The 27,391-nt window shown below is 39.7% G+C and overlaps 2 protein-coding genes across 3 annotated transcripts in view; one reads left to right on the plus strand and one right to left on the minus strand.

Moving 5' to 3' along the window:
* The window catches only part of cep68 (centrosomal protein 68), a 64,817-nt gene extending 37,783 nt beyond the window's left edge, over positions 1 to 27,034 (plus strand). The window contains exons 6-7 of one of the 2 annotated variants that reach the window (XR_011886851.1): positions 8,204 to 8,365; positions 26,404 to 27,034. Coding sequence is in view for 1 of the 2 variants with exons in the window: in XM_072265432.1 (XP_072121533.1) it covers positions 8,204 to 8,227 (24 nt within the window). In the remaining variant the exon portion in view is untranslated. Of the gene's footprint in view, positions 1 to 8,203; positions 15,406 to 26,403 lie in introns of those variants that run through there. The other variant, XM_072265432.1, reaches the window with a different exon arrangement.
* Positions 9,638 to 27,391, minus strand: part of LOC140201392 (ras-related protein ORAB-1) — a 32,361-nt gene continuing 14,607 nt past the window's right edge. The window contains exons 2-6 of the mRNA XM_072265433.1: positions 22,830 to 22,902; positions 15,485 to 15,580; positions 15,012 to 15,107; positions 12,720 to 12,851; positions 9,638 to 10,915 (exon numbers count right to left, since the gene is read on the minus strand). Of these exons, the coding sequence (XP_072121534.1) occupies positions 10,718 to 10,915; positions 12,720 to 12,851; positions 15,012 to 15,107; positions 15,485 to 15,580; positions 22,830 to 22,902 (595 nt within the window). The 3' untranslated portion in view covers positions 9,638 to 10,717. The remainder of the gene's footprint in view (positions 10,916 to 12,719; positions 12,852 to 15,011; positions 15,108 to 15,484; positions 15,581 to 22,829; positions 22,903 to 27,391) is intronic.

The following is a 27,391-nucleotide window of genomic DNA, read 5'->3' on the forward strand; positions in this document are numbered from 1 at the left end:
GCCCTTGACAAAGCCATGCTGACTATTCCTAATCATATTATACCTCTCCAAATGTTCATAAATCCTGCCTCTCAGGATGTTCTCCATCAACTTACCAACCACTGAAGTGAGACTCACTGGTCTATAATTTCCTGGGCTATCTCTACTCCCTTTCTGGAATAAGGGAACAACATCTGCAACCCTCCAATCCTCTGGAACCTCTCCCGTCCTCATTGATGATTCAAAGATCATCGCCAGAGGCTCAGCAATCTCCTCCCTTGCCTCCCACAGTAGCCTGGGGTACATCTTGTCCGGTCCAGGTGACTTATCCAACTTACGCTTTCCAAAAGCTCCAGCACATCCTCTTCCTTAATACAGGTTTCCCCCGCCATCCGAAGGTAGAGCATTCCTACGAAACGGTTCGTAAGCCAGAATAATGTACTAAATCATGCCAAATAACACATAAAATCTAAAATAACAAACATATAGTAAAAGCAGGAATGATATAATGAATACACAGCCTATATAAAGTAGAAATACTTTTCCGCAATCATTGCCGCACTGTTCTCCATAGCAAAAATCTCACGCAAGTGCTCTCGGCAAAAACACAGCGCAAGTGCCGTCAGCAAAAACACAGCGCCAGCGCTCTCCAGTAACCTTTAAGCTATGAAGCTGCCAAATCATACCAAGTAACACGTAAAAATACACAGCCTATATAAAGTAGAAATAATGTATGTACAGTGTAGTATCACTTACCGGAATCGGGAAGACAGCACTGAGCACACTGATGATGGTGTGTTAGGCTGAGTTGTCGCAGGTTGGGGTGGTGCAGTGGCCCCCACCCTCCAGGCAGCGAACCAATCCCGATCCATGAAGCATGCAGGGGTACAGCAGTAGCCGGGAGGCACACAGCACATCTTCAAGAAAAAAGCCGAAATAAACATGCTAATTAATTACGTGCCGGGCGGCACCTAATTAATGTTTATTTCGGCTTTTTTCTTAAAGATGTGCTGAGTGCCTCCCAGCTATTGCTGCATTCTCCGCGAATCGGTATCTGTCCGCGGTCTGGGAGTTGGGGTGGTGGGACACCGGGGTGTCATCTCATCGTCATCTGTTTCCATTGGGGCAGGCAGCTCATCTTCTCCTATGACTGCCCACCTTGATGTCGAAGGCCGAGGTTCGTCGTCTGATGTGGAAGGCTTGAAAAACGACAGTACAGTATGCTTGACTGCTGAGCCTCGCGCACTTTTAGATCATACAGTTCTTTGTAAGGACTCAAACCATCTTGCAAATATGCCCTAAACTGACGTACCCTTTCAAAATTAAAGTCGTACTTTATTAATACTCATTCGATTTAGATTGTTATCCTTCCCTCTTCCAATTGCATCAGCTCTTCATCTATCAGTGATTGGTCATGGGATGCCAAAATCTCTTCAACATCATCTTCGTCAACTTCCACAAGCCAAACTCACTTTGTCCTTACTTCGTTCAGCACAATCAAAACGCTTAATTATGTCTAGTTTTATGCAAAGTGTAACACCCTTACAAGCTCTTTTAGGCTTTTCCGATACCTTAGAACTCATCTCGCAAACGGCTGCTCACAGGCACGTGTTTAAGCAATGCCGGTGAGAATGCCGTTCCGAATCCGGGGGAGAGCGGCTGCTCGGGGCGTGCGCTGATTTTTTTCACGCGCTGCTTTTTCCACGCACTGCCTTTTACCGTAACAGTGAAAACACTTTCTGTTAGCGAAAACAGGGAACTAATCTTTTGTAACAGTGAGGTTTCGTAAAGTGAACATTCGAAAAGCAGGGGACACCTGTATCTACATGCTCAAGCTTTTCAGTCTGCTGTAAGTCATCCCTACAATCGCCAAGATCCTTCTCCATAGTGAATACTCAGTAAAGTACTCATTAAGTACTTCTGCTATCCTCTGGATCCATTCACACTTTGCCACTGTCACACTTGATTCGTCCTATTCTCTCACATCTTATCCTCTTGCTCTTCACATACATGTAGAATGCCTTAGGGTTTTCCTTAATCCTGTCCGCCAAAGCCTTCTCGTGGCCCCTTCTGGCTCACCTAATTTCTTTTTTAAGCGCCTTCCTGCTACCCTTATAACCTTCTAGATCTCTATCATTACTTAGTTTTTTGAACCTTTCATAAGCTTTTCTTCTTGACTAGACTTACAACAGCCTGTGTACACCATGGTACCTGTGCCCTACCATCCTTTCCCTGTCTCATTGGAACGTACCTATGCAGAACTCCATGCAAATATCCCCTGAACATTTGCCACATTTCTTCCGTACGTTTCCCTGAGAACATCTGTTTCCAATTTATGCTTCCAAGTTCCTGCCTGATAGCCTCTTATTTCCCCTTACTCCAATTAGACACTTTCCTAACTTGTCTGTTCCTATCCCTCTCCAAAGCTATGGTAAAGGAGATAGAATTGTGATCACAGGTTAACAAATTTCACGACACATAGAAACATAGAAAATAGGTGCAGGAGTAGGCCATTCAGTATGATCATGGCTGATCATCCAACTCAGAACCCTGTACCAGCCTTCCCTCCATACCCCCGATCCCTTTAGCCACAAGGGCCATATCTAACTCCCTCTTAAATATAGCCAATGAACTGGCCTCAACTGTTTCCTGTGGCAGAGAATTCCACAGATTCACCACTCTCTGTGTGAAGAAGTTTTCCCTAATCTCCATCCTAAAAGGTTTCCCCTTTATCCTCAAACTGTGACCCCTCGTTCTGGACTTTCCCAACATCGGGAACAATCTTCCTGCATCTAGCCTGTCCAATCCCTTTAGGATTTTATACGTTTCAATAAGATCCCCCCTCAGTCTTCTCAATTCCAATGAGTATAAGCCTAGTTGATCCAGTCTTTCATCATATGAAAGTCCTACCATCCCAGGAATCAATCTGGTGAACCTTCTTTGTACTCCCTCTATGGCAAGGATGTCTTTCCTCAGATTAGGGGACCAAAACTGCACACAATACTCCAGGTGTGGTCTCACCAAGGCCTTGTACAACTGCAGTAGTACCTCCCTGCTCCTGTACTCGAATCCTCTGGCTGTAAGTGCCAGCATACCATTCGCCTTTTTCACCGCCTGCTGTACCTGCATGCCCACTTTCAATGACTGTTGTATAATGACACCCAGGTCTCGTTGCACCTCCCCTTTTCCTAATCGGCCACCATTCAGATAATAATCTGTTTTCCTGTTTTTGCCACCAAAGTGGATAACCTCACATTTATCCACATTAAATTGCATCTGCCATGAATTTGCCCACTCACTTAACCTATCCAAGTCACCCTGCATCCTCTTAGCATCCTCCTCACAGCTAACACTGCCGCCCAGCTTCGTGTCATCCACAAACTTGGACACATGCCAGTGATAATAAACCTGATTCTGATTCTGACAAACAGATCACAATCAGTAAGGAGAGGCATCGACGACTCCACCATGATTATTGTAAACACTGGTGATCCATAAAGCTGAGTCCTCAGCCCCCTACTCTACTCCCTGCACATTCATGGCTGCATGGCCAGATTCTGCTCTAACCATTTACAAGTTTGTAGTGGCCTGCATCTTAAATAACAATGAGCTGGACTAACACACACACAATTCTGGAGGAACTCAGCAGGTCAGGCAACATCTATGGAAATGAATAAACAGTCGATGTTTCGGGCTGAGACCCTTCTTCAGGACTGAGAAGGGAGGGAAAAACACCAGAATAATAGCTGAAAGTTGAGAGGTGGAGCCAGGTGGGTGGGAAAAATCAAGAGCTGGAGAAGAAGGAATCTGAAAGGAGAGGAGAGTGGACCATAAGGGAAAGGGAAGGAGGGGATCCAGGGATAGTGAAAGGTAGGTGAGAAGAGGTTAAGAAGTCAGTGGGGAATAGGGGAAGACGGGGGAACCTTTCTACCGAAAGGGGAATTTAATATTTATGCCATCTGTTTGGAGGCTACCCAGATAGAATATAAAGTGTAGCTCCCCCCACACTGAGGGTGGCACAATAGGAGGCCATGGACCAACGTGTCGGAATGGGAATCGGAATTAAAATGTTTTGGCCACTGGGAAGTTCCGCTTGTGGCGGATGGAGCAGAGGTGCTCGATGAAGCAGTCCCCCAATTTAGGATCTCACCAATGGAGAGGAGGCCACATCAGGAGCACTGGACACAATAGACAACTCCAGCTGATTCATGAGTGAAGTGTTGCCTCATCTGAAAGGACTGTTTGAGGCCCTGAATGGAGGTGAGGGAGGAGGTGTAAGGGCAGGTGTAGCACTTGGGGATAAGTGCCTGGAGGAAGACTAGTAGGGAAGGACGAATGGACAAGGGAATCACAGAATGAGCAATCCCTACAGAAAACAGAGAGGGATGGGGAGGTAAGGTTGTATTTGGTGGTGGGATCCCTTCGGAGATGGTGTAAGTTGTGGAGAGTGGTGTGTTGGATGCGGAGGCCGAAAGGGTGGTAGGTAAGGACAAGTGGAACTGTTTCCCTGTTAAGGCAGTGGAAAGTTGGGGGTGAGCTTGTATGTTTGGGAAATGGAGGAGATGTGGGTGAGGGCAGCATCAATAGTGGAGGGATGGAAACCCCGTTTTTTGAAGGAGGACATCTCTCGTATCCTGGAATGGAAAGCCACGTGCAGTGGAAGCTAAGGAACTGAGAAAAGGGAATAGGAATTTTACAGGAGATTGGTTGGGGACCAGCTGGCTGTCTATAGATTCTGTCTACACTTCTTGCCCTTAGTAAAGCAGCTAGCGTAATCAAAGGCTCCAGTCACCCAGGACATTCCTTTGCCCCTCTCCCACTGGGCAGAAGCTAAAAAACCTGAAAGCACTTGCCACCAGGTTCAAACAGTGTTTCTCCCACTGTTATCAGACTCTTGTAAACAGATCTCTTGTACTGTAAGATGGACTCTTGGCTTCACAACCTACTTCGTTAGAATCTTGCTGTTTATCATTTACCTGCCCTGTACTCTTTCAGTAGCTTTTACCCGATTTTTGATGTTTTATGCTATTATAGCTCAATGCACTGTGGAATGATTTGATCTGTAAAAACAGTATGCAAAACATATATCCTGGTTAACCAATAACGAACCAATACTAAATAGTCATTGGTTAGCTAACTTTCATGGAAAGAGGAATGGTTGATAAAGACCTATCAACAAATGTCTTGATTAAAAATTTTTGACCAACAGCCTTAATGGAAAGAGAGGCTACCCTTGATTGTGTCCAAGATTTTGTTTGTTTTTCATTTGATTTTCCTCTTTTGCCTTGGTTTATGATGTACACTGTCTGTTTCCTTTAAGAAATCAAAACCTCCATATAGATTGATCTGGCTTTGCATTATTATGTTGATAGTGACATTATGCAAAACCTCCAGATGAGCTGGTATAGTTTTGCATTGTCATTAGATCTAAAGCAAGTAAGTTCTACAATTGCAGTGGCAACTTAAAAATTTTGAATACAGAACATTAAAGCACAGTACAGCCCCTTCAGCCCACAATGTTATACTAACCTTTTAACCCACTCTAAAATCAGTCTAACCCTTCTCTCCTCCATAACCCTCCATTTTTCTGTCATCCATGTTGTACCTATGGCTTTATTTTAGTTTTGGGTTTACAAGTTTTCACCTGTCTTCCTTCAGTGTAAAATTCACCACAAGGTGGCTGCTTTGATAATGGAGTCAAATTCCACGATGTTGATTATAAACTGAAATGATGATTCAGCTGGTTGTAGCTTGCTTACTGTGTGTTATTACTGGAATGCTTCTCCCTGCTGCCTTCTCTGGGAAGTAGGGAGGTAGAACATACTACAATAATAATCAGTAGGAAAGCTACAACAAAGAAAATCAGGCAGGTCAAAATAATTGAGATAACAACATTAATCCCTTTGATTTTTACTTAAACTCTGTGCAGTGCATGTGCATGTGGTTAGGAAAGGATATCCTGTTTGCTCAAAAAGGAAAGAGCACACTTCCATTGTGACTTCCAAACTAACATCCAAGTGAAAGCCCCAAAGGGTCTCAGCCCAAATCATCAACTGATAATTTCCCTCCATAGATGCTGCCTGCCATGGAGTGCCTCCAGCATTTTGTGTGTTGCTAGATAAAGCCCTAGCCTGCTTCTCAGCAAATCCTTGTAATGAAAATGCATTTCAAATTTGATGTCATTGAATCCCCTTGGTTAAAGAACGAGTGGACAAATAATTCTTCGGAACTCCTGCCTCAGTAAGGACCTGGACCCATTGCAATTTGCCTGTCGTCACAATAGGTCAACGGCAGACAGAATCTCCATGGTTGCTTCGCACAGCTTTAGATCACCTAGACAACACAATCACCTATGTCAGGATGCTGTTCATTGACTGTAGCTCAGCATTTAATACCATCATTCCCACAATCCTGATTGAGAAGTTGCAGAACTTGGGCCTCTGTACCTCCCTCTGCAATTGGATCCTTGACTTCCTAACCGGAAGACCACAATCTGTGTGGATTGGTGATAACATATCCTCCTCACTGACAATCAACACTGGCGCACCTTAGGGGTGTCTGCTTAGCCCACTGCTGCACTCTCGGTATACACATGACTGTGTGTCTGGGCATGGCTCAAATACCATTTACAAATTTGCTAACGATACAACCATTGTTGGTAGAATCTCAAGTGGTGACAAGAGGGTGTACAGGAGTGAGATATGCCAACTGGTGGAGTGGCGCTGCAGCAACAACCTGGCACTCAACGTCAGTAAGACGAAAGAGCTGATTGTGGACTTCAGGAAGGGTAAGATGAAGGAACACATACCAATCCTCATAGAGGGATCAGAAGTGCAGAGAGTGAGCAGGTTCAAGTTCCTGGGTGTCAAGATCTCTGAGGATCTAACCTGGTCCCAACATATTGATGTAGTCATAAAGAAGGCAAGACAGCAGCTATACTCCATTAGGCATGTCAACAAATACACTCAAAAACTTCTATAGTTGTACTGTGGAGAGCATTCTGACAGGCTGCATCACTGTCTGGTATGGAGGGGCTACTGTACAGGACCAAAAGAAGCTGCAGAAGGTTGTAAATCTAGTCAGCTCCAAAGTACCCAGGACATCTTTAGGGAGCGGTGTCTCAGAAAGGCGGCATCTATTATTAAAGACCTCCAGCACCCAGTGAATGCCCTTTTCTCACTGTTACCATCAGGTAGGAGCTACAGAAGCCTGAAGGCACACACTCAGCAATTTAGGAACAGCTTCTTCCACTCTGCCATCCCATTCCTAAATGGACTTTGAAGATTTGGATACTACCTCACTTTTTTAATATACAGTATTTGTTTTTGCACATTTTTAATAATCTATTCAATATATGTAATTGATCCACTCGTTTATTTATTGTCTTATTTATTATTACCTTTCTCCCTGCTATATTATGTATTGCATTGAACTGCTGCTGCTAAGTTAACAAATTTCACGTCATGATAATAAACCTGATTCTGAAAGGAATTCCACTGGAGGGCAGCATAGAGTACAAGTCTATGATTCACAAACTTTTTTCACCTTCCTTGAAAACCTAGATAGAATGCTTTTGGCAATTGAAAAGCTCTATTCAATAGTGCCTTGGGGCATTAAATAATTTTACGATATAGTAAATTACTTTTCTGACGTACTCAATTTGCTAAAAGATTTTTTTAAAAAATTAGTTTTGAAGATTCTCCAAAACATTGAAAAAACATCAGTATATTTGCTTCTATTCTGAAGCAATATGATAACCTATATGAACTGCTTCATTCCACAGCAAAACAGTTTAACATTTCTAAACTTGTAATTCAACAAGACTGGGGATTCAGAACTTTAATTACTGAATAATTTAAACTTTTTTTTGGCTTAAATGATGGTGTGTTTGAAATTGCAATCTATAAGAGTGGTGTGTCTGAATAGCTTCATTGGAACTAGATTTTTTTTTACAGCTGTTGTACCAGTGGAAAAGCAAGATGTTGAGATCAGTTTACCAACATTCCCTTTTGCTATTCATTTCATCATGTGAATTAATGTTTATCATTTTCAAAGCCTCATTGCCAGTGTATTTATAGATGTGTACTTCATTTCAGACTGGTTTATGTTTTTACTTTCTATGACAAATGGAATACTATGCCAGAGTGATTATTGGTCTTTAAATTATGATTCATTTACAGGATATGCTATCAGTCACTAAATTAGGTATAATTTTATTTTTCAGACTGAAGATTGCAAGTGGCCTTGAGGAATATTATGTCTGAAATCACATGAACTTAGATCATCCAAATTAAAATCGTGAGCAATGGAATGTTGAAGCTCAAGTTTGAGATGTTTTGCATTTATACATAACACTTCCTGCAATTAACTTCCGCTTTTTATGCAGGCAAGTGCTCTGTTAACTATCAATGCTATAATTTTATTTAAAACTTCTGAAATTTGTCAAATTCATGTTGACCAGAGGTAAAACATTAAAAAATTAAGTCATTTAAGTACTAACAGTAACACATCCTATTGGTAGCCAACACTATGTAAAACAGAGTGAATTTCTAGATGCTTGCTACTGCGAATTCCATATGATGCACCACCCCCTATTTGTTCTGAAAAGTTTTCTGTTGGAAACTTAAAAATCAATAGTGTTCAGTAAGTCTGGTTTACATAAGTTTAAAAACCAGTTCTCCTCTGCCAGAATTCCACGGGAGATGGACAAGAATGAAAGTGGCAAAGGATTGCTGCTTGTCTTTGCTTCAAACCTTTTTCCTACAAAGAAAAATCTATGGCATGGTTATCAGATCACTGTTTGATGCAGTAACCAAATAACACCATTTTTCACCACAAAGTGGAAGGTGTTGACAGTTTGCGGTAACTTTAATATTTGATCTTGTACAATTTCCTGCAGCATCCACATTTTCTGCATTTGTTTCAACACAATTTGCAACTTCAGTTTTGTATGGTTATGCAGGTAGTCTTTTTTTTAAATGATCAGTTTGCTATGTAGTGTGGTTCATTGTAACATTTAAATTTGCAGTGCTGTTTATTAAAATATTTTCTTTCTAATCCAATAGTCTGAATAGATTTTAAAAGGAAGAGAACATATATTTCCATCTTTATGAAACAAAGAAAAACTAATGGAACTACATGAAGTTGGTTTTCCCCAAATAGATTTCTATAATGATTTAGCAATTTAGAATTAAGCAGTGAAGTCTTGACATTCTCTAAAGACATCTACCTATCAAAAGAATCAGAATAAGATTAGTACAGCAAACTACAAGAGTAGTTATTTTCCTAAAGTGATAAAGCAGGTTGGAGAGAGCGAGTGGTTTATTATTTTGGTAATGTTACCTATAATCTCCAAAAATGAGCTGAACCTGGACCTGTGTACAAACTTAACATGGGAATTGTGAAAGTGGTTTAGTACAAAATAAGATGTAAAGTAGGCACTTGTAGGTGAGTGAACGAGCAGATCTTAGGCTTAATGCACTCAGTTAGTTATCCCTACTATTAGGGAAACGGTTGCAGTTCAAAGATTTTTTTAGCAGCTTCCTTGTGTTTCTATCATGTAAATGTTTCCAACTGCAAATACAAGTAGAAAATGTATGGAATCAAAGATGAACACCTACCAAGGTTTACAACAAATGTTTACAAATAAATCCAGAAATATAGAAGAAAGTGCCATTATGCATTTTATTTAGAATGAGTAAAAATAAATTTGAATTAAATCACCCTTCACCATGCTTAAAATATTTTAAATTATATGGGTCCCTAAACTAGTTCTAAAATGAAATGGTTAACATGCCTGATACAGTAACTTCCTGCAGAAAACCTAGTATCCAGATAGTTTCCAAAATTGCACAAGATTAAATGAAATTCACTTGTAAAGTGTGATCTGGTTGGAGCACCTTTTCAATGAGCAAATGTCCCAATGCTCACAATGCCATTTATAAATACAAGCCATTTTTCAAGGCAAATGGGAATCATAACCAGTGATCTACAGACCAAAAACTATCATCCACAACCAAAAATCTACAGTGAGATACAAATGAAATATGCAGAATAAATTAAGACAGTTAAAGCTCTGCAGCAATTGAGCTCATTGTCTTGCAGATCTTGAAGCTTTGTGGACCATTCTATGCCACCACGTTAGTTCTAAATTAAGTATAAGTACAATATTATTAAACATTTCAGTTGTTTAATGTTATACATGTGCAACAAATTACAATATCCTGCAGCCACAAGTTATATGCAGAGAATATGAAGGTAATGCAGTGTAATTTTTGTATCTCTACAGAAAGTACTAGCAAAAATCAGATCTGACATTACATTACTAAATTTTATTGATGGCAATAAGACAAAAACACTGTGCTGCTTGATGAGCAATGGCTAAACTTCATCTTCAGAGATCCATCCAATGCTGACATTTAAAACATGCCATTATAAACAAAATCATTTTTTATAATATAAACCAACTGCATGAAAATCTGCTAACATGAGATTTATGCACATTATTTATTAATGACCTGCACACTTTAAAGTTTAAAACAGTTCTGAAAATGAAGTTAGACTTGAGTTGGAAATTCCAGCCAATACTGGCTTCTCAGTGCCTGATTGTGTGTCTTGAGAGGGAGCAGGGAAGAGGAAAGGGAGCAAGTCTGCAGTAGTGTGGCTACATACAGTACAATTCAGGCAATATTTCTTACTTTTGGGCCTTTTACATCAAATTTGGAGATTGTGAAAATTCTTAGCAGCAACCCCCGCTAGACGACTTGACTGGTGTGCTTTGGATATTTACGTTTGACTTTTCAGAACCACCAGATGTAGCTCCAGGCCCCATTCGTTTTTTAATCTCAGCAGCCATCGTCATGAAGGCTTGTTCTACATTTGTTGCATTCTTTGCGCTGGTTTCCAAAAATGGGATCCCAAGGGAGTCTGCAAATTCCTGTTAACCAAGGGAAGAGATCCATAAATTTACTATTAAGTTTGTCTATTTCACCACTGCTGAGTTGATCAAATTAATTTTGTGACTTAATTTTGTTAGCATGCCTCTTTTCACAGCATTAATAACCATGTACTAACATACAAAACAGCCAGATTTTACTTTTACATTTCCAAGGCGTACTCACCAGGCAACATTTCACAATACAAATTTACTCCATTTGATAATGCCAAACAACAGTGTGGGTTCTTTGGTGAGCTACTGCAATATACCAATGTGGCTATTTCATAAATTATGCCTTGCTTCTATAAAATGGATGTAATGCTCAATGGGAACAGTGGATGTTTCAATAGATGTCAGTCACAAGGTGCTTTCAATATAAAAGACATCCCACTCACAGGGGCTTTAACAATCTTGATATTTGTGGTACTGGAGGACTACCTCAGGTAAATAATGCAAATTGAAGGCAAGTTTTAAGGAACAGCCTGAAGTAAAGAGGTGGAAAGTTCATGAGATTTGAGAAAATGCCAGAGTGGGCCAAATAACTAGCTTCAAATAGGACAGCAATTAAGATCATTTTGTGCTTCACGGATCAGGGAAGGTTTAGACTAGGAAAGTCCGAGAAAGATTCTATGTGAGATGATTGAGAATGGATAGTTGACTGCAAGTTAACATATGACAGTTTTAGATTAATTCAAGTGCTTACATTGGACTATTCCATGAATCATCCTATTAAACACTAATGCAGAAGTAATCATTAAATTACTAGAATCATATTTCTGCATTTAATTGACTGTATTTAAGCACATTAGTTACTCATCCAGAACATTTTTGCAAGGGGAAAAATAAATACTTTAGTTTGAGAGCAAATTATTCTGCCCCCCCCAATCAAATTAAATGGTATGTATGTTATGTTTCCAGAGGATACTTTCTACACTTTTCAAAAAAAAACTCTTTTCTCTTGCCTGTAATTCTCAGTAAGTCAGGGTAGTTTTAACTGTTGCAGAAACATTAGTACTTGTTTAACTAAGCACCTTCTATCTGAAGGCAGATAAGTATTTTCACAGGTTTATATAGAGATAGAGAAGTGTTTTTTTTATTTTTAAAAAAACATTCAAGGCCCAAAGGACAAATGCTACAACACAGATCACTCTGCAAATAATCTGCAAGTCTCCCTGCATACATGCACAGAGCAGTAGTCTAGTTAGTTATCAAAGTGTGAAAAGAGTCGTGGTCATACAGCACAGAAACATGTTCTTTGACCCGCTGAGTAAACAATGGGCAACATCTATTTATGCTGATCCTATAGTTACCTCATTTTGTTCCTGCCATGTTCCCACCATCTCCTGAGATTTCCCCACTATCCTATACACTGGGGGAATTTATATTGGAACCAGTAAGCCCATCAATCAGCATATTGGAAGCAGAGAAAATCCCATGCAGTTACAGGGAGACCTAAAAACTCTACAGGAGCATCACAGGAGGTCAGCACTGAACCCAAGTTGGCATATCTCACTAACTTCAAAAAGTCAATAAGCTACCCTATTCATATTTAAATTTAGCAATGTACTGCCATTTAATTCTCCAAGATACAATGTGGAGAAAAAATCTTGAGCATATTTATATTCTCAGGCATTCAAGTTAGATTCTCAGGTGCAGCTGCAGCTTGTGAATTCTCCATTTTTCCCCTTAACCTTTAACATGAATTTCTTCAACATATTTAAATAGACAATGCTGGAAACAATGTAAAATTGGAAAGCAAGGTTGGTTTTACAATCATATCAGAGATTAACTTTACACAACATACCTTTGCTGTTGTATAATCCACCACCTTTTTTGTTGTCAGATCGCATTTGTTTCCTACCAATAACTTGTTAACATTTTCACTGGCATAACGATCTATTTCCTGAAGCCATTGTTTTACATTGTTAAAAGACTCCTATAAAACAAAGGAACAAGATCACTGAAACTGCAATATTGATTCTTGGGCACAATGATAGACCAAAGCATCCTCTCACCTCTCTCAGGTAATCACAAAAGTTTCTGAACAGCAGAGTAACTATATTCTGGTTAATATTTCTTCAAGCAGAATGACTAAAAGCAGGTTATTAAATTGTTAGCTGTGAAGTGTCCTGTACGCAAAATAATGATGCAATTCCACATAGAATACATATGGGCTACTGGAGAGCACAACAGATATGTTTAGATATGAACACTTATGCGATCCGTTTTGGCAAGATGGAATGTGCCACCTGTTTTTCCTTCTAATCCAGAAAATTACACTGCAGGGATCCAGGCCAATTTGGTAATTTGCATTCCAATTAGGCTTCCCCATAGATGTGTGAGGGTAGTGGTGGAAGGGTGATTCTCTGTGACAGGTGCTGCTCTTCAGGAATGGATATTAGGAGGACCTATTGTTTGTGATACACATACATGGAAGGTGGGCGGTTAGTAAGCTTGCAGGTTATGGAAGAAAATATTGGAGTTGTGGACAATGTAGAAGGCAAAGGTTACAGCAAAATATAGATTAGTTACAGATATGGGCAGAGAAGTCACAGATGGAGTTTAATTTGTACAAATTTGATCAAATGTAAGTGGACAGTATACAGAAAAAGGTAGGACACTTAATAGAATTGATCTTGAGGTCTGTATTCATAGCTCACTGAAAGTGGCTATGTGAGTCAATGGTGTATGGAATGCTGCCTTCACTGGTTGAAGCATTGAGTATAAAAGTAAAGGAGTTATGCTGCAGCTATATAAACATCCAGCTGCACATGGAGCACTGTGTGCAGTTCTGGTCACCCTATTACAGCAATGATGGCACAGCTTTGGAAAAGGTATAGCAGAGGTTTACCAGGATGCTGCCTGGATTAGAGGGTATGAACTGTAAGGAAAGGTTAGACAAATTTTCTCTGAATTGGAGGCTAACGGGAGGACTGACAGAGGTTTATAAAGTAGTGAAGTGAGAGGTACAGATAGGGTACACGGTCAGAGTCCTTTAACCAAGGTTGCAATGTCACGTACTGGAGGACATGCATTTAAGGTGAGAGTAGAAAGTTCAAAGAAGATGAAATGGCATTTTTTATTTAACTATGCAGTGGGTGTTGCCAGAATTAGTTGTTGGAATATGATGTGAAGGTAGTGCTCAAGAGGCAGTTATTCATGTGCATCTTAAAAGGGTATGTAGCTATGTGGATCACATTAATGTAGAAGAGATTTGGTTTAACTTGGCAGTTTTGTGCTGACATAACCAAATAAAAGAAGTGCTTAAAACTTCAACTATATTATACCCAATTCCTCAAGTGGAATTTAAATGCACAACATTGGATTGAAAATACATCATCAAGAAGCCAAGCTGACATTTACTCCTGTAGTGGTTCTCAAGTAGCAAGTGGATGTCTGCAACTGAAGCCACAAATCTGCTGGAAATTGGGCTTCATTCACAACTACTAGTGATTAAAATGAGAAATATTAAAACATCTACCAAGAATATAAATCTGCCTGTATATATTTGTACAGCCGGCCAATTTATCATCTGACTCCAAGATTATTTGCTCAAAATGATACTGATTTTGCAGAGGTATTTTCTGTTCACTATGCTGAAAGTTTTCAGACTATTCTACAGTGGTATTGTTATTTATTCTAACAAATTATCAACAGCAAGACTTAGTTTAGCACATGTTCCCGATCAAATTTTACAGTTCTGATGAATACATTTACACTTAGAAACTACATTACTTTAACTCGTCAATTTGTAATTTCACACCCCAGTGTGTCCCTTCGTTTTAAAACTCCCAGTTCAACCTATGCTCTAAAAACCTATATGAACCAAAAAGGTAATGAAAATGGACTTAAATTATTACATTTCATAGAGTACAGCAGTTAAATTTCAGGAACAACATAATCACAACCCAAATTGGGCAATTAAATATATGGGAAGGGTGGTGGAAGAAAAATGGGAGAAGTTTGTTTCTACTTTTCCATCAACACCTATTGAGATTTCAGAACAGAAATAACACATTTTAGCACCAAAAAAGGTCTGGAACTGTATTTGCCACCTTAATTATGTTTGTTCTTTAAATCATTAGTTACACTGTACCTGGTCTGTAACATCATACACAACTATGATGCCATGTGCCCCTCTGTAGTAACTGGATGTGATTGTTCGAAACCGCTCCTGACCAGCTGTGTCCCACTAGAAGCAACGGAGGAAAAAAATTCACTTCAACTTTGGGTAGTGGCTTGTACACTCTACAAATTTCATTAACATTGGTTATTTTGAAACAATCTATAACAAAAACAAGAAGTTTATTGTATGTATCAGTTGGCATCTTTAAGCTGAATCCTCAGATCTTACCCATCATTTGACTAACTATGTGAGCTAAAACATGTGGATCTGTGTTTCCAAAGTTGGCATATTTGAACCAGTGTTTATATTAATTTACAGCAGGCAAGTTCCTAAATTATTTTAATAAAGATAGTAAAACAATAAAGCCCATGCATCTTAGAAATATCTAGTCTTTTTAATTTATGCCTGAGTATTTCAATGCTCCAATAGGTAAAATTACTTACAATTTGAAGTTTGATGGTCTTGCCGTCTAACTCTATTGTTCTGATTTTAAAGTCCACACCAATTGTACTGATATAACTTTCTGTGTATGTATCATCCTGTAAATGAACACAATATTCAATACAAAAACTATTGCAATTTTAAGTACACTACTTCCAGAATACAACAATTTACTTTTGAAATCTCCATTTAGCTATTAATTTCTTTTGTGATTTGGTGCTTGTATTATTTTTCTAGGTGAAGACATTTTAGAGTACAATTTTCATTTCTTGAAATGTGTAATAACAAGGACTTTGACCCTGTCCCTGAGAATATTCAACAGCAATGCTTAGCTGAATACAAGTCAGTGAACACTGGAGAGGAAACAATTTTGATAATGTTCATTTAAAGGAAAGATTTTTCTTGATGTTCAAATTTAAAATACATATTTTTGTAGGGAGATAAATAATTGATCAAGAATTGAGATTAAGGTTCATTTTCAAGGTACAATCAATGTACCAGTTATTATCAATATACCAGAAATGTCCCTATGCTTATGTTGAAAATAGTTAATAATCATATGTAAACAAAATACAGACTTCACATCATTCACTCCATTTGTAAAACCACTACCATTATAGAAACACAAACACACACACACCACCAAAAGCTTTTGCTGTTCTACTGCTTTAAATTTCTATAGCGTATTATACAAGACCATGAGGCAGTGGAGAAGTGATCTGTGGAGGTAGAAAGAATGTACATTGGAGAAAAGGGGGTTCAAAGTTACAAATTTCAGTTTATAAACAATACCCTATGAGGCCTACCTTACAGAAGCACGAGTTTTAACTGCTCATACATTTGAATACAGGCCATTCAATGCTGAGGCTAAGAAAGCTGAATGTAATTTCTGAAAATGCACTCAGTGGCTACTTTAAGGTACTCTCCTACTCCTTGTTAATGCAAATATCTAATTAGCCTATCATGTGGCAGCAACTCAATGCATGAAAACATGCAGACATGGTTAAGAGGTTCCAGTGTTGTTCAGACCAAAGGAATGTGATCTAAGTGACTTTGACTGTGGAATGACTAATGGTACCAGAAGGGATGGTTTGGAGTATCTCAGAAACTGCCAACCTCCTGGGATTTTCATGCACAACAATCTTTAAAGTTTATGGAGAATGATGCAAAAAAATCAAAAAAAATCCAGTGAGTGACAGTTCTGTGGACGAAAATGCCTTGTTAATGAGAGAGATCAGAGAAGAATGCCCAGACTTGTTCAAGCTGACAGGAAGGCGAGAATAACTAAAAGTAACCATGCATTACCACAGTGGTGTGCAAAAGAGCATCACTGAACACACAACACATCAAATCTTGAAGTGAATAGGCTACAGCAGCTGAAGACCCACAGCAGGTTCCACTCCTCTACCTAATAAAGTGGCCACTGAGTGTATTTCTTCATTTCCATCCATTGGGAAGACAATATATAAGCAATAAATAATTAGCACAGTGAAGGGTTATCACTTATCAAGTGCTTCACAAAATTAAGTGGAGACACCAACCCATTCTGAACCAGCTACTCTCAGATTGAGCAGCTTTATGGAAGGAAATAAAGTCAACAGCACGTAAAACACAACTATAGAAATTGTTGCTAGATTGGGTTGGGGGGGAACGGGCAAGAGGAGGCAATAACTGCATTTGGTTTCTGTGAGTTTGCTTGAGAGCAGATGATACCTGTTTCCACAAGCCAAAACAAATAGTGCAGATACTTTTGGATGTAGACTTTAGCAACAAGGTTTGGTCATGCAAAGTTATTTATCACTTATGCTTTTTGGTATTTAATGCAATTGCACACACTATTTTGAGACTTTAAGGTACATTTGAATACTGTTTTCTAAATAAATTCAGCCAACTGTATTCAGTAATAATGTTCTTCAATTGACATACTACTGTTGATTGCAGAATGAATTTCTCTGAAACTATTTTGCAGATATGGGATCTCTTCCCCAGTCTGTCTGTTGGGTTTATTCTATCAAATTGATTGAAATCAGCTTCTGTGTTGGGAATCTCTGGCACTTCTGGGTGAGTGTGGCTGAAAATGTCTTTACCACTCAAATGCTAGCTAGGAATGGACATTTCATTAGTGCCTTTTACTTCCCGTTAAATGTGTCTGCCAGCATTCATCACTTGGTATAGCAGGCCTGAGCAACTGACCGTGGGATCACTTTGCTCCATCATTTGTGCAGTTTTTGCTGCTTGGTTTTCTGTAGCAGTGCTGCTTTAGGCATGTCCTTCTACACTCTGAGCTCCTGGCTTAGACCGAGGGAAATGCTGGACAATGAGGTTACTGATTATATAGCGCTTCGATTTCAACTTCTGCTGATGATCCTTAACACCTGATGAATACCCAGGTTTGAACTGACAGATCTGTTCAGAGTTTATCCTTTTTGGCACAATGGTCATGTCACAGAATAGAATGGAGGTTGTCCTCATTGCAAAGATGACTGTGCGGTGCTCAGTCCTACCAATGTTGTGATAGACAAATGAATCTGTAACAACGAGATTAGTGAAGACAATGTCAGGTAGATATTCCTTTGTGCTGCTTCCTTCACACCTGCGGCAGATGAAGTCTGAAAACCATGCCCTTCAAGATTCAACCAGCTCAGTCACTGCTCATGCTACCAAACTACTCACTGCAATCATCTTGACACCCCTCACCACACAACATTCTATGCCTATGTTGCATTCAGTTAATCTTCCAGTTGTCTGAAGTGGAGCAGCGAGCACTAGTTCATAAACAGAGGGAGAATGGAAAGTAGTAATCAGGACATGCTTTCCTTGCCCATCATTGGCCTTGTTCTCTGAGGGATTGGGTAAACAAGTCTGCTTCCTTTAACATGCATATAACCACCTGTGCTGAGTCTGCTCTCCCAGTGTTCTGGACAACAGGACTCAGGGTACTGAACAAATTAGGCCACTTATAAAGACAGCTCTACAAATTTCTGATTTAGCAGCAATTCCACTGTATCCAGATTTGGTGCCTCTAATCTCCAGTATTATCCTCTGTTTTAACATGGTAGTAATGATACAACTGAATAGTTTGCTGAATTATTTCATGGGATAGTTAAACATTACATTTTGGATCTTAAGTCACATACAGGACAGGCCACAATGGCAAATTTCTCCTCCAAAAGACATCAGTGGATTTTTGAAGGCATCTTCATCATTTTACCGAATTCCATATTACAACTAAATTTAAATTCTATTGCTGCTCTGGAATTTCAACTCACTTCTCTGGCCTATCAGTACTGTAACAACCATCCTGTCACTGTTACGTCCAAATATTTTGGTCATTAAACAGACAAGTATTTACTTATTTAGTGATACAGTGTAGAGTAGGCCCTTCTGGCCCTATGAGTAGCGCTGTCCCAGCAAACCCCCCCCCCCCCCAGACAACCCCAGTTTAACCTTAGCCTAATCACCAGACCAGGTCATTGGGTGTATTTAAGGCAGAGATGATAGATTCTTGATTGGACATGGCATCAAAGGTTTTGGGGAGAAGGCCAGGAAATGGGGTTGAGAAGGAGATTTTAAAAAAGGATCAGCCGTGATTGAACGGTGGAGCAGACTCGATAGGCTAGATACCCTAATTCTGCTCCTATGTCCTATGGTCTAATCATAGGACAATTTACAAGGGCCAATTAACGTAGCTGGTATGCCTTTAGACTGTGGAAGGAAACCTGAGCACCCAGGAAAAACCCATGCATTCCACAGGGAGGACGTGAGACTCCTGACAGAGGACACCAAGATTGAACTCTGAAGCCCCAATCTGTAATAGTATCGTGCGAACGGCAATGCTACCGTGGTGCCCATTATCAGATGATAACCACCTCCAACAAGACAGCATAATAACCTACCCTTGCATTCATAGAAACATAGAAAATAGGTGCAGGAGCAGGCCATTCGGCCCTTCGAGCTGCACCGCCATTTATTATGATCATGGCTGATCATCCAACTCAGAACCCTGCACCAGCCTTCCCTCCATACCCCCGATCCCCATAGCCACAAGGGCCATATCTAACTCCCTCTTAAATATAGCCAATGAACTGGCCTCAACTGTTTCCTGTGGCAGAGAATTCCACAGATTCACCAAAAGGCTTCCCCCTTATCCTCAAACTGTGACCCCTCGTTCTGGACTTCCCCAACATCGGGAACAATCTTCCTGCATCTAGCCTGTCCAATCCTTTTAGGATTTTATACGTTTCAATCAGATCCCCCCTCAATTTTCTAAATTCCAACGAGTACAAGCCTAGTTCATCCAGTCTTTCTTCATATGAAAGTCCTGCCATCCCAGGAATCAATCTGGTGAACCTTCTTTGTACTCCCTCTATGGCAAGGATGTCTTTCCTCAGATTAGGGGACCAAAACTGCACACAATAGCATTTCCATCACTGAGTGCTCTATCAATAAGCTAGGAGTCACCACTGAATAGAAACTCCACTGGACAACCCATATAAATACTAAGAGTCTTAAGTACAGATCAAAGATTTAGATATACCGCAGCAAGTCATTTAACTGGCACTCTGAAGTTTCAGGCAGCTTCCTTTATTCTGTATCAAAGCTGGGTCCACCTGCTATGGGCTGTTCTTCTGTAATATTAAGCAAGTTTTTCTTCTCATTACTGAGAATTTCTGATCTGCTGGGATTTCAGTGAGCCATAGAAATAGGAAGGAAACAGACCCTTCAGCCCACCATCTCCATCAGTCATTACATCCCCCTATGTGGGGGGGGGGTAATTACAGTGGCTAATTAATCTACTACTGAGCAAGTTTTTGGGACTTGGAGAACCATGGCACATGGAAGAAACCAAATTAGTCACAGAAAGGAAGTGCAAACTGCATTAAGACAACACTGAGCCAGGAATGAAGCTGGGTCTCTGGCAGGTGAGACAACTGCTTTACTAGCTGCACCATCTGCAGTTCAGTGCCTTGTTTGTTTTCTCTCTTCTTTTCTCTAACTGTTCCCAATAACCTATCAAACAGATGGCTTCACCAGCAGTTAATCATCATGACAATCCTAGCCCCAATCTGTCTGATATTCTCCGTCTTTTCTGCTCCTCCCCTTACCCTTCACAACTTTTTTTCCCTTTTTTGTAGTTCTGATGTTGCAAGTCTTCAACCTACAACATTAACTCCATTTCTCTTTCCACCAATGCTGCCTAATCTGCTGTGTATTTTCCTGCATTTTTTATTTTATCCCAAAGCTTTACCATTATCTACACACACAAGTGAGAAGCATGGAGTTCTCGCTATTTGTCTGGATGAGTACAGGTTTAACAATGCTGAAGGACCTCAACAATCCAGGATAAAGCAGTCTGCTTTACTGACACCACTCTGTCAACCTATGCATTCCTCCCTTCCACTACTGGTGCACCGTGTATACAACATGTCACTTCTACAAAACAGACTGCAGACACTCAGCTTCGCTAATACACCACCACCTCCAAAATCCATAACTTCTGCCATGAAGAATGAGACAAGAAGCTCATGAGAACTCTGCTATCTGTAGATTCAAGAAGCACACCATCTCAACTTGGAAATATATTGAGATCATAGTCTTTGGGTCCATACCCTGGAATGCTGCTCAGAATAAAACTACAGGAGAACTTTTGTCGGAAGGACTGCAGAAGTTCACAACAGTGGCTCACCATCATCATCTTCATGATAATTGAGATGGACAATATATATTGGTTATAGCTCGCAATGCCCAAATACTGAAAAATGAATAAAAGCATAACAGCACATGCATATGTGGGCACCAACCACAAATTCTCTAATGAATTTGTTTATTTTATTCAGGGAGATACAGCATAGAACAGGCCCTTTTGAGCTGCACTGCCCAGCAACCCCCAATTTAACCCTAGCCTAATCATGGGACAATTTACAATGACCAATTAACCCCACGTAGCGGTACATCTTTGGACTGTTGCAGGAAACCAGAGGACCCGGAGGAAGCCCACGCATCTCACAGGGAGAACACACAGACTCCTTACAGATGACGTCAGAATTAAACTCTGAACGCTGACACTGTAATAGTGTCGCACCAACCATATTTCCAGTGAAATCAGAATTCAGTGAGAGCACTTGGTCACAAGTGCAACCCTTACACAAAAGCATTGCTATGGTTATCAGAATTAATATTTTAAATTTACCCTAACAACCAAAATATACAATTCTTAGATTCATGCATTATAAGAAGTGAATAGGTTCACCTTCTCCATATCAAACAGCAACAAAAACAGTAAAATAACGACACTTTCATAGAACTATAGTCTACTGAAATTAATTTGCTTAGTCGTATGGTGAAGGTTCTTACACAGGATTTGTAAGTCATCCAACCATTCATGACTATTTAAATTTGAGTAGAAGTGGCTGACCCTTGTATGAAACTAAGTAACATGATTGTGCAATATTCGGAAATAACTCTCTGCCATCATTTTGAAATGAGAGGCAAAGTTTCCTGTTTTGAAAAGCAAATTGAACACACATGAAATCTTTTGATTAAATTCAAAAATATGCAAAATAAAACTAGCAGGAATAAGTAAATAATAAATGAACACACTAAAATGAAAATAAACTGTAATTCAGTAGTGCCTGAGAGAGGAGTCAGGGGGTGGGGCTAAGGAGAAAGAGTTAGAAAAAGAACAAGGAGGTTATCTAGAGTAGAGTATACCATTTAAGAATAGAAGGTATTCAAATAAACCTGGAATTTACTTTGACCACATTACAAAACCACAGTATACCATTCACAAATTTGGTAATTCATGAATTACCAAATCATTTTAATATCCTCCAGGTTCTAGTTCCAGCTTCTATCCTCCAGTCTAATAGCTTTTCTGAATAACATTATGAAACTCAACGCACCAGGACATCGTTGTGCTAACCTAGGGCCATGTGGTTGTGGATATTCAGGCTGTATTCTCTACGGAGGCTGAATTCATCAAAGACAGCAGTTTATGATTTGCAGTGATAAGATGTTCTGGGCATATTCTTATCCAAACCCTAGAGAAGAGATTTCAGGAGGGCAAGTAAAGTGGTTCATTCATCATATGCATACTACCAAGATCCTTGAATGAAGTACATTTACACTCCAAGTGAGAAAGTAGGAATTCTCTCAGCAAAATATTGTTCCTAGGCTTAATCAACATACAAGCTCCAGTAAGACGATGCACTTTATAATTACTTTTTTTTTTAACCATTTTTCCTTTTTGGTGGTAAAATGCCACATTAAATTAATTAGTCAGTTTTTTTTTATAGAGCTTATATAAAACCTAGAGCGTGGTCAACATGCTAACTGAAAATTACTTACTGCAAATCTGAGGAGGAGGCAAGATTTTCCAACACCAGAGTCTCCAATCAGCAGCAGCTTGAATAAATAGTCACTAGGATAGATAAATGCAAAAAAAAATTATTCAAAGACTGTATCGTACACTTAACATTTGTTACTAACATTGAACAAGGTTAAATTAATGTAATTATGGTAATATAAAATATAGCTGCATGAACATATTGCATGCTTCCGTGGACACCAGCAAGCCACTATTACTTAAGGTGACTATATTTCACATGAAAACCTGGAAACTTGTGTGAATTGCTTTCACTTGAAATGCTACTGGATGTACTGAAATAACTGTGTTTGAAACCTGTCTGAAGCATTCAAGTCAATTCTGTAATAGGGAGAATGCACAATGGCTGACTAAAACTGGGAACAAATTAGATGCCAAAGTTGCAAACTGTCTCGTTCAACAGGAAAGTGACCAGAAGCACAAATAAAACTGAAGGCAATACTTAAAAAGAAAACTTCCCATTGGCTGGAATCAAACCTCACACAATAGAAGATGGCTGTGGATATGGAAGTCAATCTCAGCCTTAAGACACATCTCCGTCCAGAAGATCCTAGAGGGTTCGTACATTATGCCCAACCATCTTCAACCATTGCAAGACCTACCCTCCATCATAAGGTCAGAAATACAAAGTATACCAAACAATGCAATGTTAAAGTTCATTCACAACTCGTGAGTAAAAGCACCTGCAGCTACATGGAGCAAGACCTAGACAGCATTCAGGCAAAGCCGGCTAGGTGTCAGTCAATGGACATCCCCAACAGAGAAAACTGTTTACTCTTGTCATTTACACAGCATCACTGATAACACTCAATACCCAAAAATCAACATCATAGAAATCATCATTGACCAGAAACTAATTAGACCAAGTATATAATAAAGTGGTTTCAAGACAAATCAAACCTAGAAATCCTGCAGTGTGACTCTTTCTTTAAAAAAACTACAGGTCAGGTGTATGGTGGAAATTCTACTTGCCTCCAACAACAACCAAAAACCTCAACACCACCCAGGAGAAACAAATCATTGATAGACACCTCATCTCACACTATAGTATCACACTGCCATACCTTATCTGCAATGTGTATCATTTAAAAAATAACTTTGTCTTTTTAACAGCTACTGTCAAACCTACAACCCTCACTACCTGAAAGGGAAGAAGACACACAGCAATGCCATCACATTCAAGTTCTCACCAAACTACATATCAGTCTGACCTAGAAATATATTCATCATTGCTATATCTAAATTCTGGAATTCCCCATCAAATAGCACCACATGGGAGCAACTACAACAGGCAGACTGCAATATCTCAAAGTAACAACTCAAGGGCAGTTGGAGATCAGCAATAAATCCTGGCATTGGCATATCCCGCAAATGAACAGAATCCACCTGATAGAAGTTTAGCACCCTCTGTAAATGAAGACTGATACCATTGATCAGTTATTAGTTTTAAATCAAAGATTGAAAGATGCTAATCAAAGGCATTAAAAGACAAACTTGGGGCATATTGATCCCATCAAATGGCAGTACAGAGTCAGTGAATGGGATGACAATCATAATCATTTTTAGTCCTGCCCTAAGCTCTATTCCTTAGTAAATAACTGTTCTTTCCTGTTTCAGGAGAAGAAGCAGATCATAATCTGGTGACCTATTAGAATAACCTGAATTTCTGATTTCATCACAATGATTGCTTACTTTCAGTTCCAAAACATCAGCAGTCTCAATGTTGCCTCGGCTCACCGAGTGCCAAAACCCTCATACATGGGTACCACGGTAGTGTTGCAGTTAGTGCTATTACAGCTCAGGGCGTCCTGGAGTTCCCCGTTCAATTCTGGCACTGTTCTGCAAGGAGTCTTTGTGGTCCTCCCCAAGGAATGTATGGGTTTTCCCTGGGTACTCTGGTTTCCTCCCACAGTCCAAAGACATACCAGTAAGTTAATTGGTCATTGTAAATTAACCCATGGGACAATCGAGTTTGTCAGAGGTTGCTGGAGCAGCAAAGCTCAGAGGGCCAGAAGAGCCTACTTCATGCTGTATCGCTAAACAAAATAAATGCACTTGTTATATCTGGACTTTGTTATACTCTCCTGGCCCCTTCAAGTTGGTTTTTATACCTCAGTACTTTTATAGTTTACATTATTAAATATTGCCTTATTTCCTAAGCTGGAACGTCACAAATTTCCTTTGAGGCATTTCTTGCATATTCGGCTTTATGGAAAAATAAAATCAGCAACTGAGTTACTTAAGCGTATTATCTGAATAATGAGGCACCAACGTCAAAAATGAAAAGAATCAAAAAATATTTTGAAAGCCTCATTGTAGAACTGTATTTTGTCTCCCAAGTTTTATCACTGTTAAAATGTCCTATAACTGCATTTGAATCAATATTCTTTTGGGCTTGGTATATCACTGCTCAGATTATCAAGAAAAATGCTTCAGTATTATATCGTTGATAATTCATACATCAGTTTCGTTTTGTTTGCGAATCATTCTCACAGATCTTCAACAGCCTTGTATTTCCCTTCCTAATATTTTATCTGCTAATGCTTGGCATCAATGTCAAAAATGGGCTGCCACTTGATACAATGGATGTGGAGAGGACGTTGCATCTTGTGGTGAATCTACAACTAGGACCATTGTTTAAAAATAAGGGCTTGTTACTTCAGGCAGAGTTGAGGCAATTATCTGCACTAGGGTGCTAATTGTGTTTATTTACAGTCAGTCAAAAGAACACAGCAGTGTGTTGGTTGTCTATCATATCTGACGATGACAGTGAAACCTGGTCAGGAGAGTTTTTAAAGTGGAAAAGCTGTTGCACTGTGACAGTTTCACTCTCTCAACCTCGGAAGTCCGTGTCCAGTGAAACAAGTAGTTGTCACAGTCTGTAGTCTTCCTTGATTGCAGTGGATAACCATGGCACCTTCTGTGCCTCGTCATGCCCTTCGCTTTCCACAAAGCATTGCAGAACTACATGCTTGGCTGTTGGATCTCACTGTAGATCACATCTGCTCAGTGACTTCTCACACTAGGACAGTAACATCCCAATTTCACTGGGGCGTGAGGCCTACCAGCTACCTTCAGTTGGTTTAGCCCGCCTGTCAAAGCAGTGTACAGGGTTGTGGCCGCTGTCACATGCAAGCAGCTACTTGGAGCCACAGGTGAGCCAAGTGTCTAGTGGAGACCAAAGGTGAGTGAGCTGTCCCAAAATGGGCACAATAAGCCTTTCAGAGGTACTAACTGTCACTGGTCTCCCCTTACACAGCAGCGTACATTGGACGAATTACTCCGTCAATAACGATTAGGAACTAATACCGTTTCACAGTACTGTTGTAGTATTGGTAGTGTTCTAATTTGTTTAAGTTCATGGTTTGTTACTCAGTTAAATGGTAGTTTGTCTTTTTTAATATCTTGTAACCATTTTCATATAACTTCGGCTAATTGGGATAGCTCTTTAATTAGGTCAAAATTTACTGATCTCAATGTGTCCTAATTAACCAAAATCCACTGTATTTGATTATACCCCTGATTGGTATCTTGCAGATAATGGAAGCCTTTGTATAGCTGGAAGGTGGAGAATTTGCCAAAGATTAACTGGTCTCGGTTGTTTCAATTAAACCTCCAGTCAGTGCCTTCTTCTAAGGGTGAACTTGGGATCGATGCCGAGAAATAGACACCAGAAATAACCTCCATACTTCAGATCCAGGGAAGCTAAAACAGAAGTTATTTTTTGTTTCTATTGCAAACTGTTAATTCTACCGTCAGCCATTGGTGGTGATACGATGACAGGCTCTGGTGTGCAATCCCCATTCCTTGAGCTGTTCATATTTGTTGTCAGAAGAATAGGGACTGGAATAGATGGAGTCTCATGCAGACGTTAGGAGAGGGTGAAATTGGAGTTGGAAGGAGATCAGCAGTTTGCACTTACCTCAGTGAAGTTTACCTGCAGTAACTCAATTTAATGGACATAAGGACGCACAAGAAAGTTCATGGCAGGACATTTCCTAATGTATCCCTTGTCTATAGAACCACTGAATAGTTATCCTGTTTAAAGTAGGAAAGATCTATGATTTGCTGTTAAATTTGTACATGTATTATTCAGTTTTCTGTATGAAAAAATACATTCTCGATACTGTATACTTGTGTATGGTCTGGATCAAGAAAGTATGCAATGTAATACTTCAAGATGTTTGTGAAATTGGTATTCTGTTAATCTATATACTAAAACTCTCATGCTCTGTCTGTCTGTTTGTGACCTCCAATTAGTGCAAATGGTGCATTACAGTGGCACTTTTTTTGGCTGAATCAAATTAAAATGCACTAACTTACAAAATGCAGGCAAAGTTCAGGGTTATATATTCGTATAAAATTGCTCATTCGCCAAAATCAACAGGCTCGCTTTCACCTGGACCCGATTGGCCATCATGGAAATCGGGACCCGACAGCCCGACACATGCGCACGGCCAGCCTCAGCAGCAACACCTACTGGAACAAAAGGGCAGGGCAACTCTATTTTGAGGTGTCACGTTCT

This window comes from Mobula birostris, chromosome 8 (assembly GCF_030028105.1).
Source record: "Mobula birostris isolate sMobBir1 chromosome 8, sMobBir1.hap1, whole genome shotgun sequence".
NCBI classification, from domain to species: Eukaryota; Metazoa; Chordata; class Chondrichthyes; order Myliobatiformes; family Myliobatidae; genus Mobula; species Mobula birostris.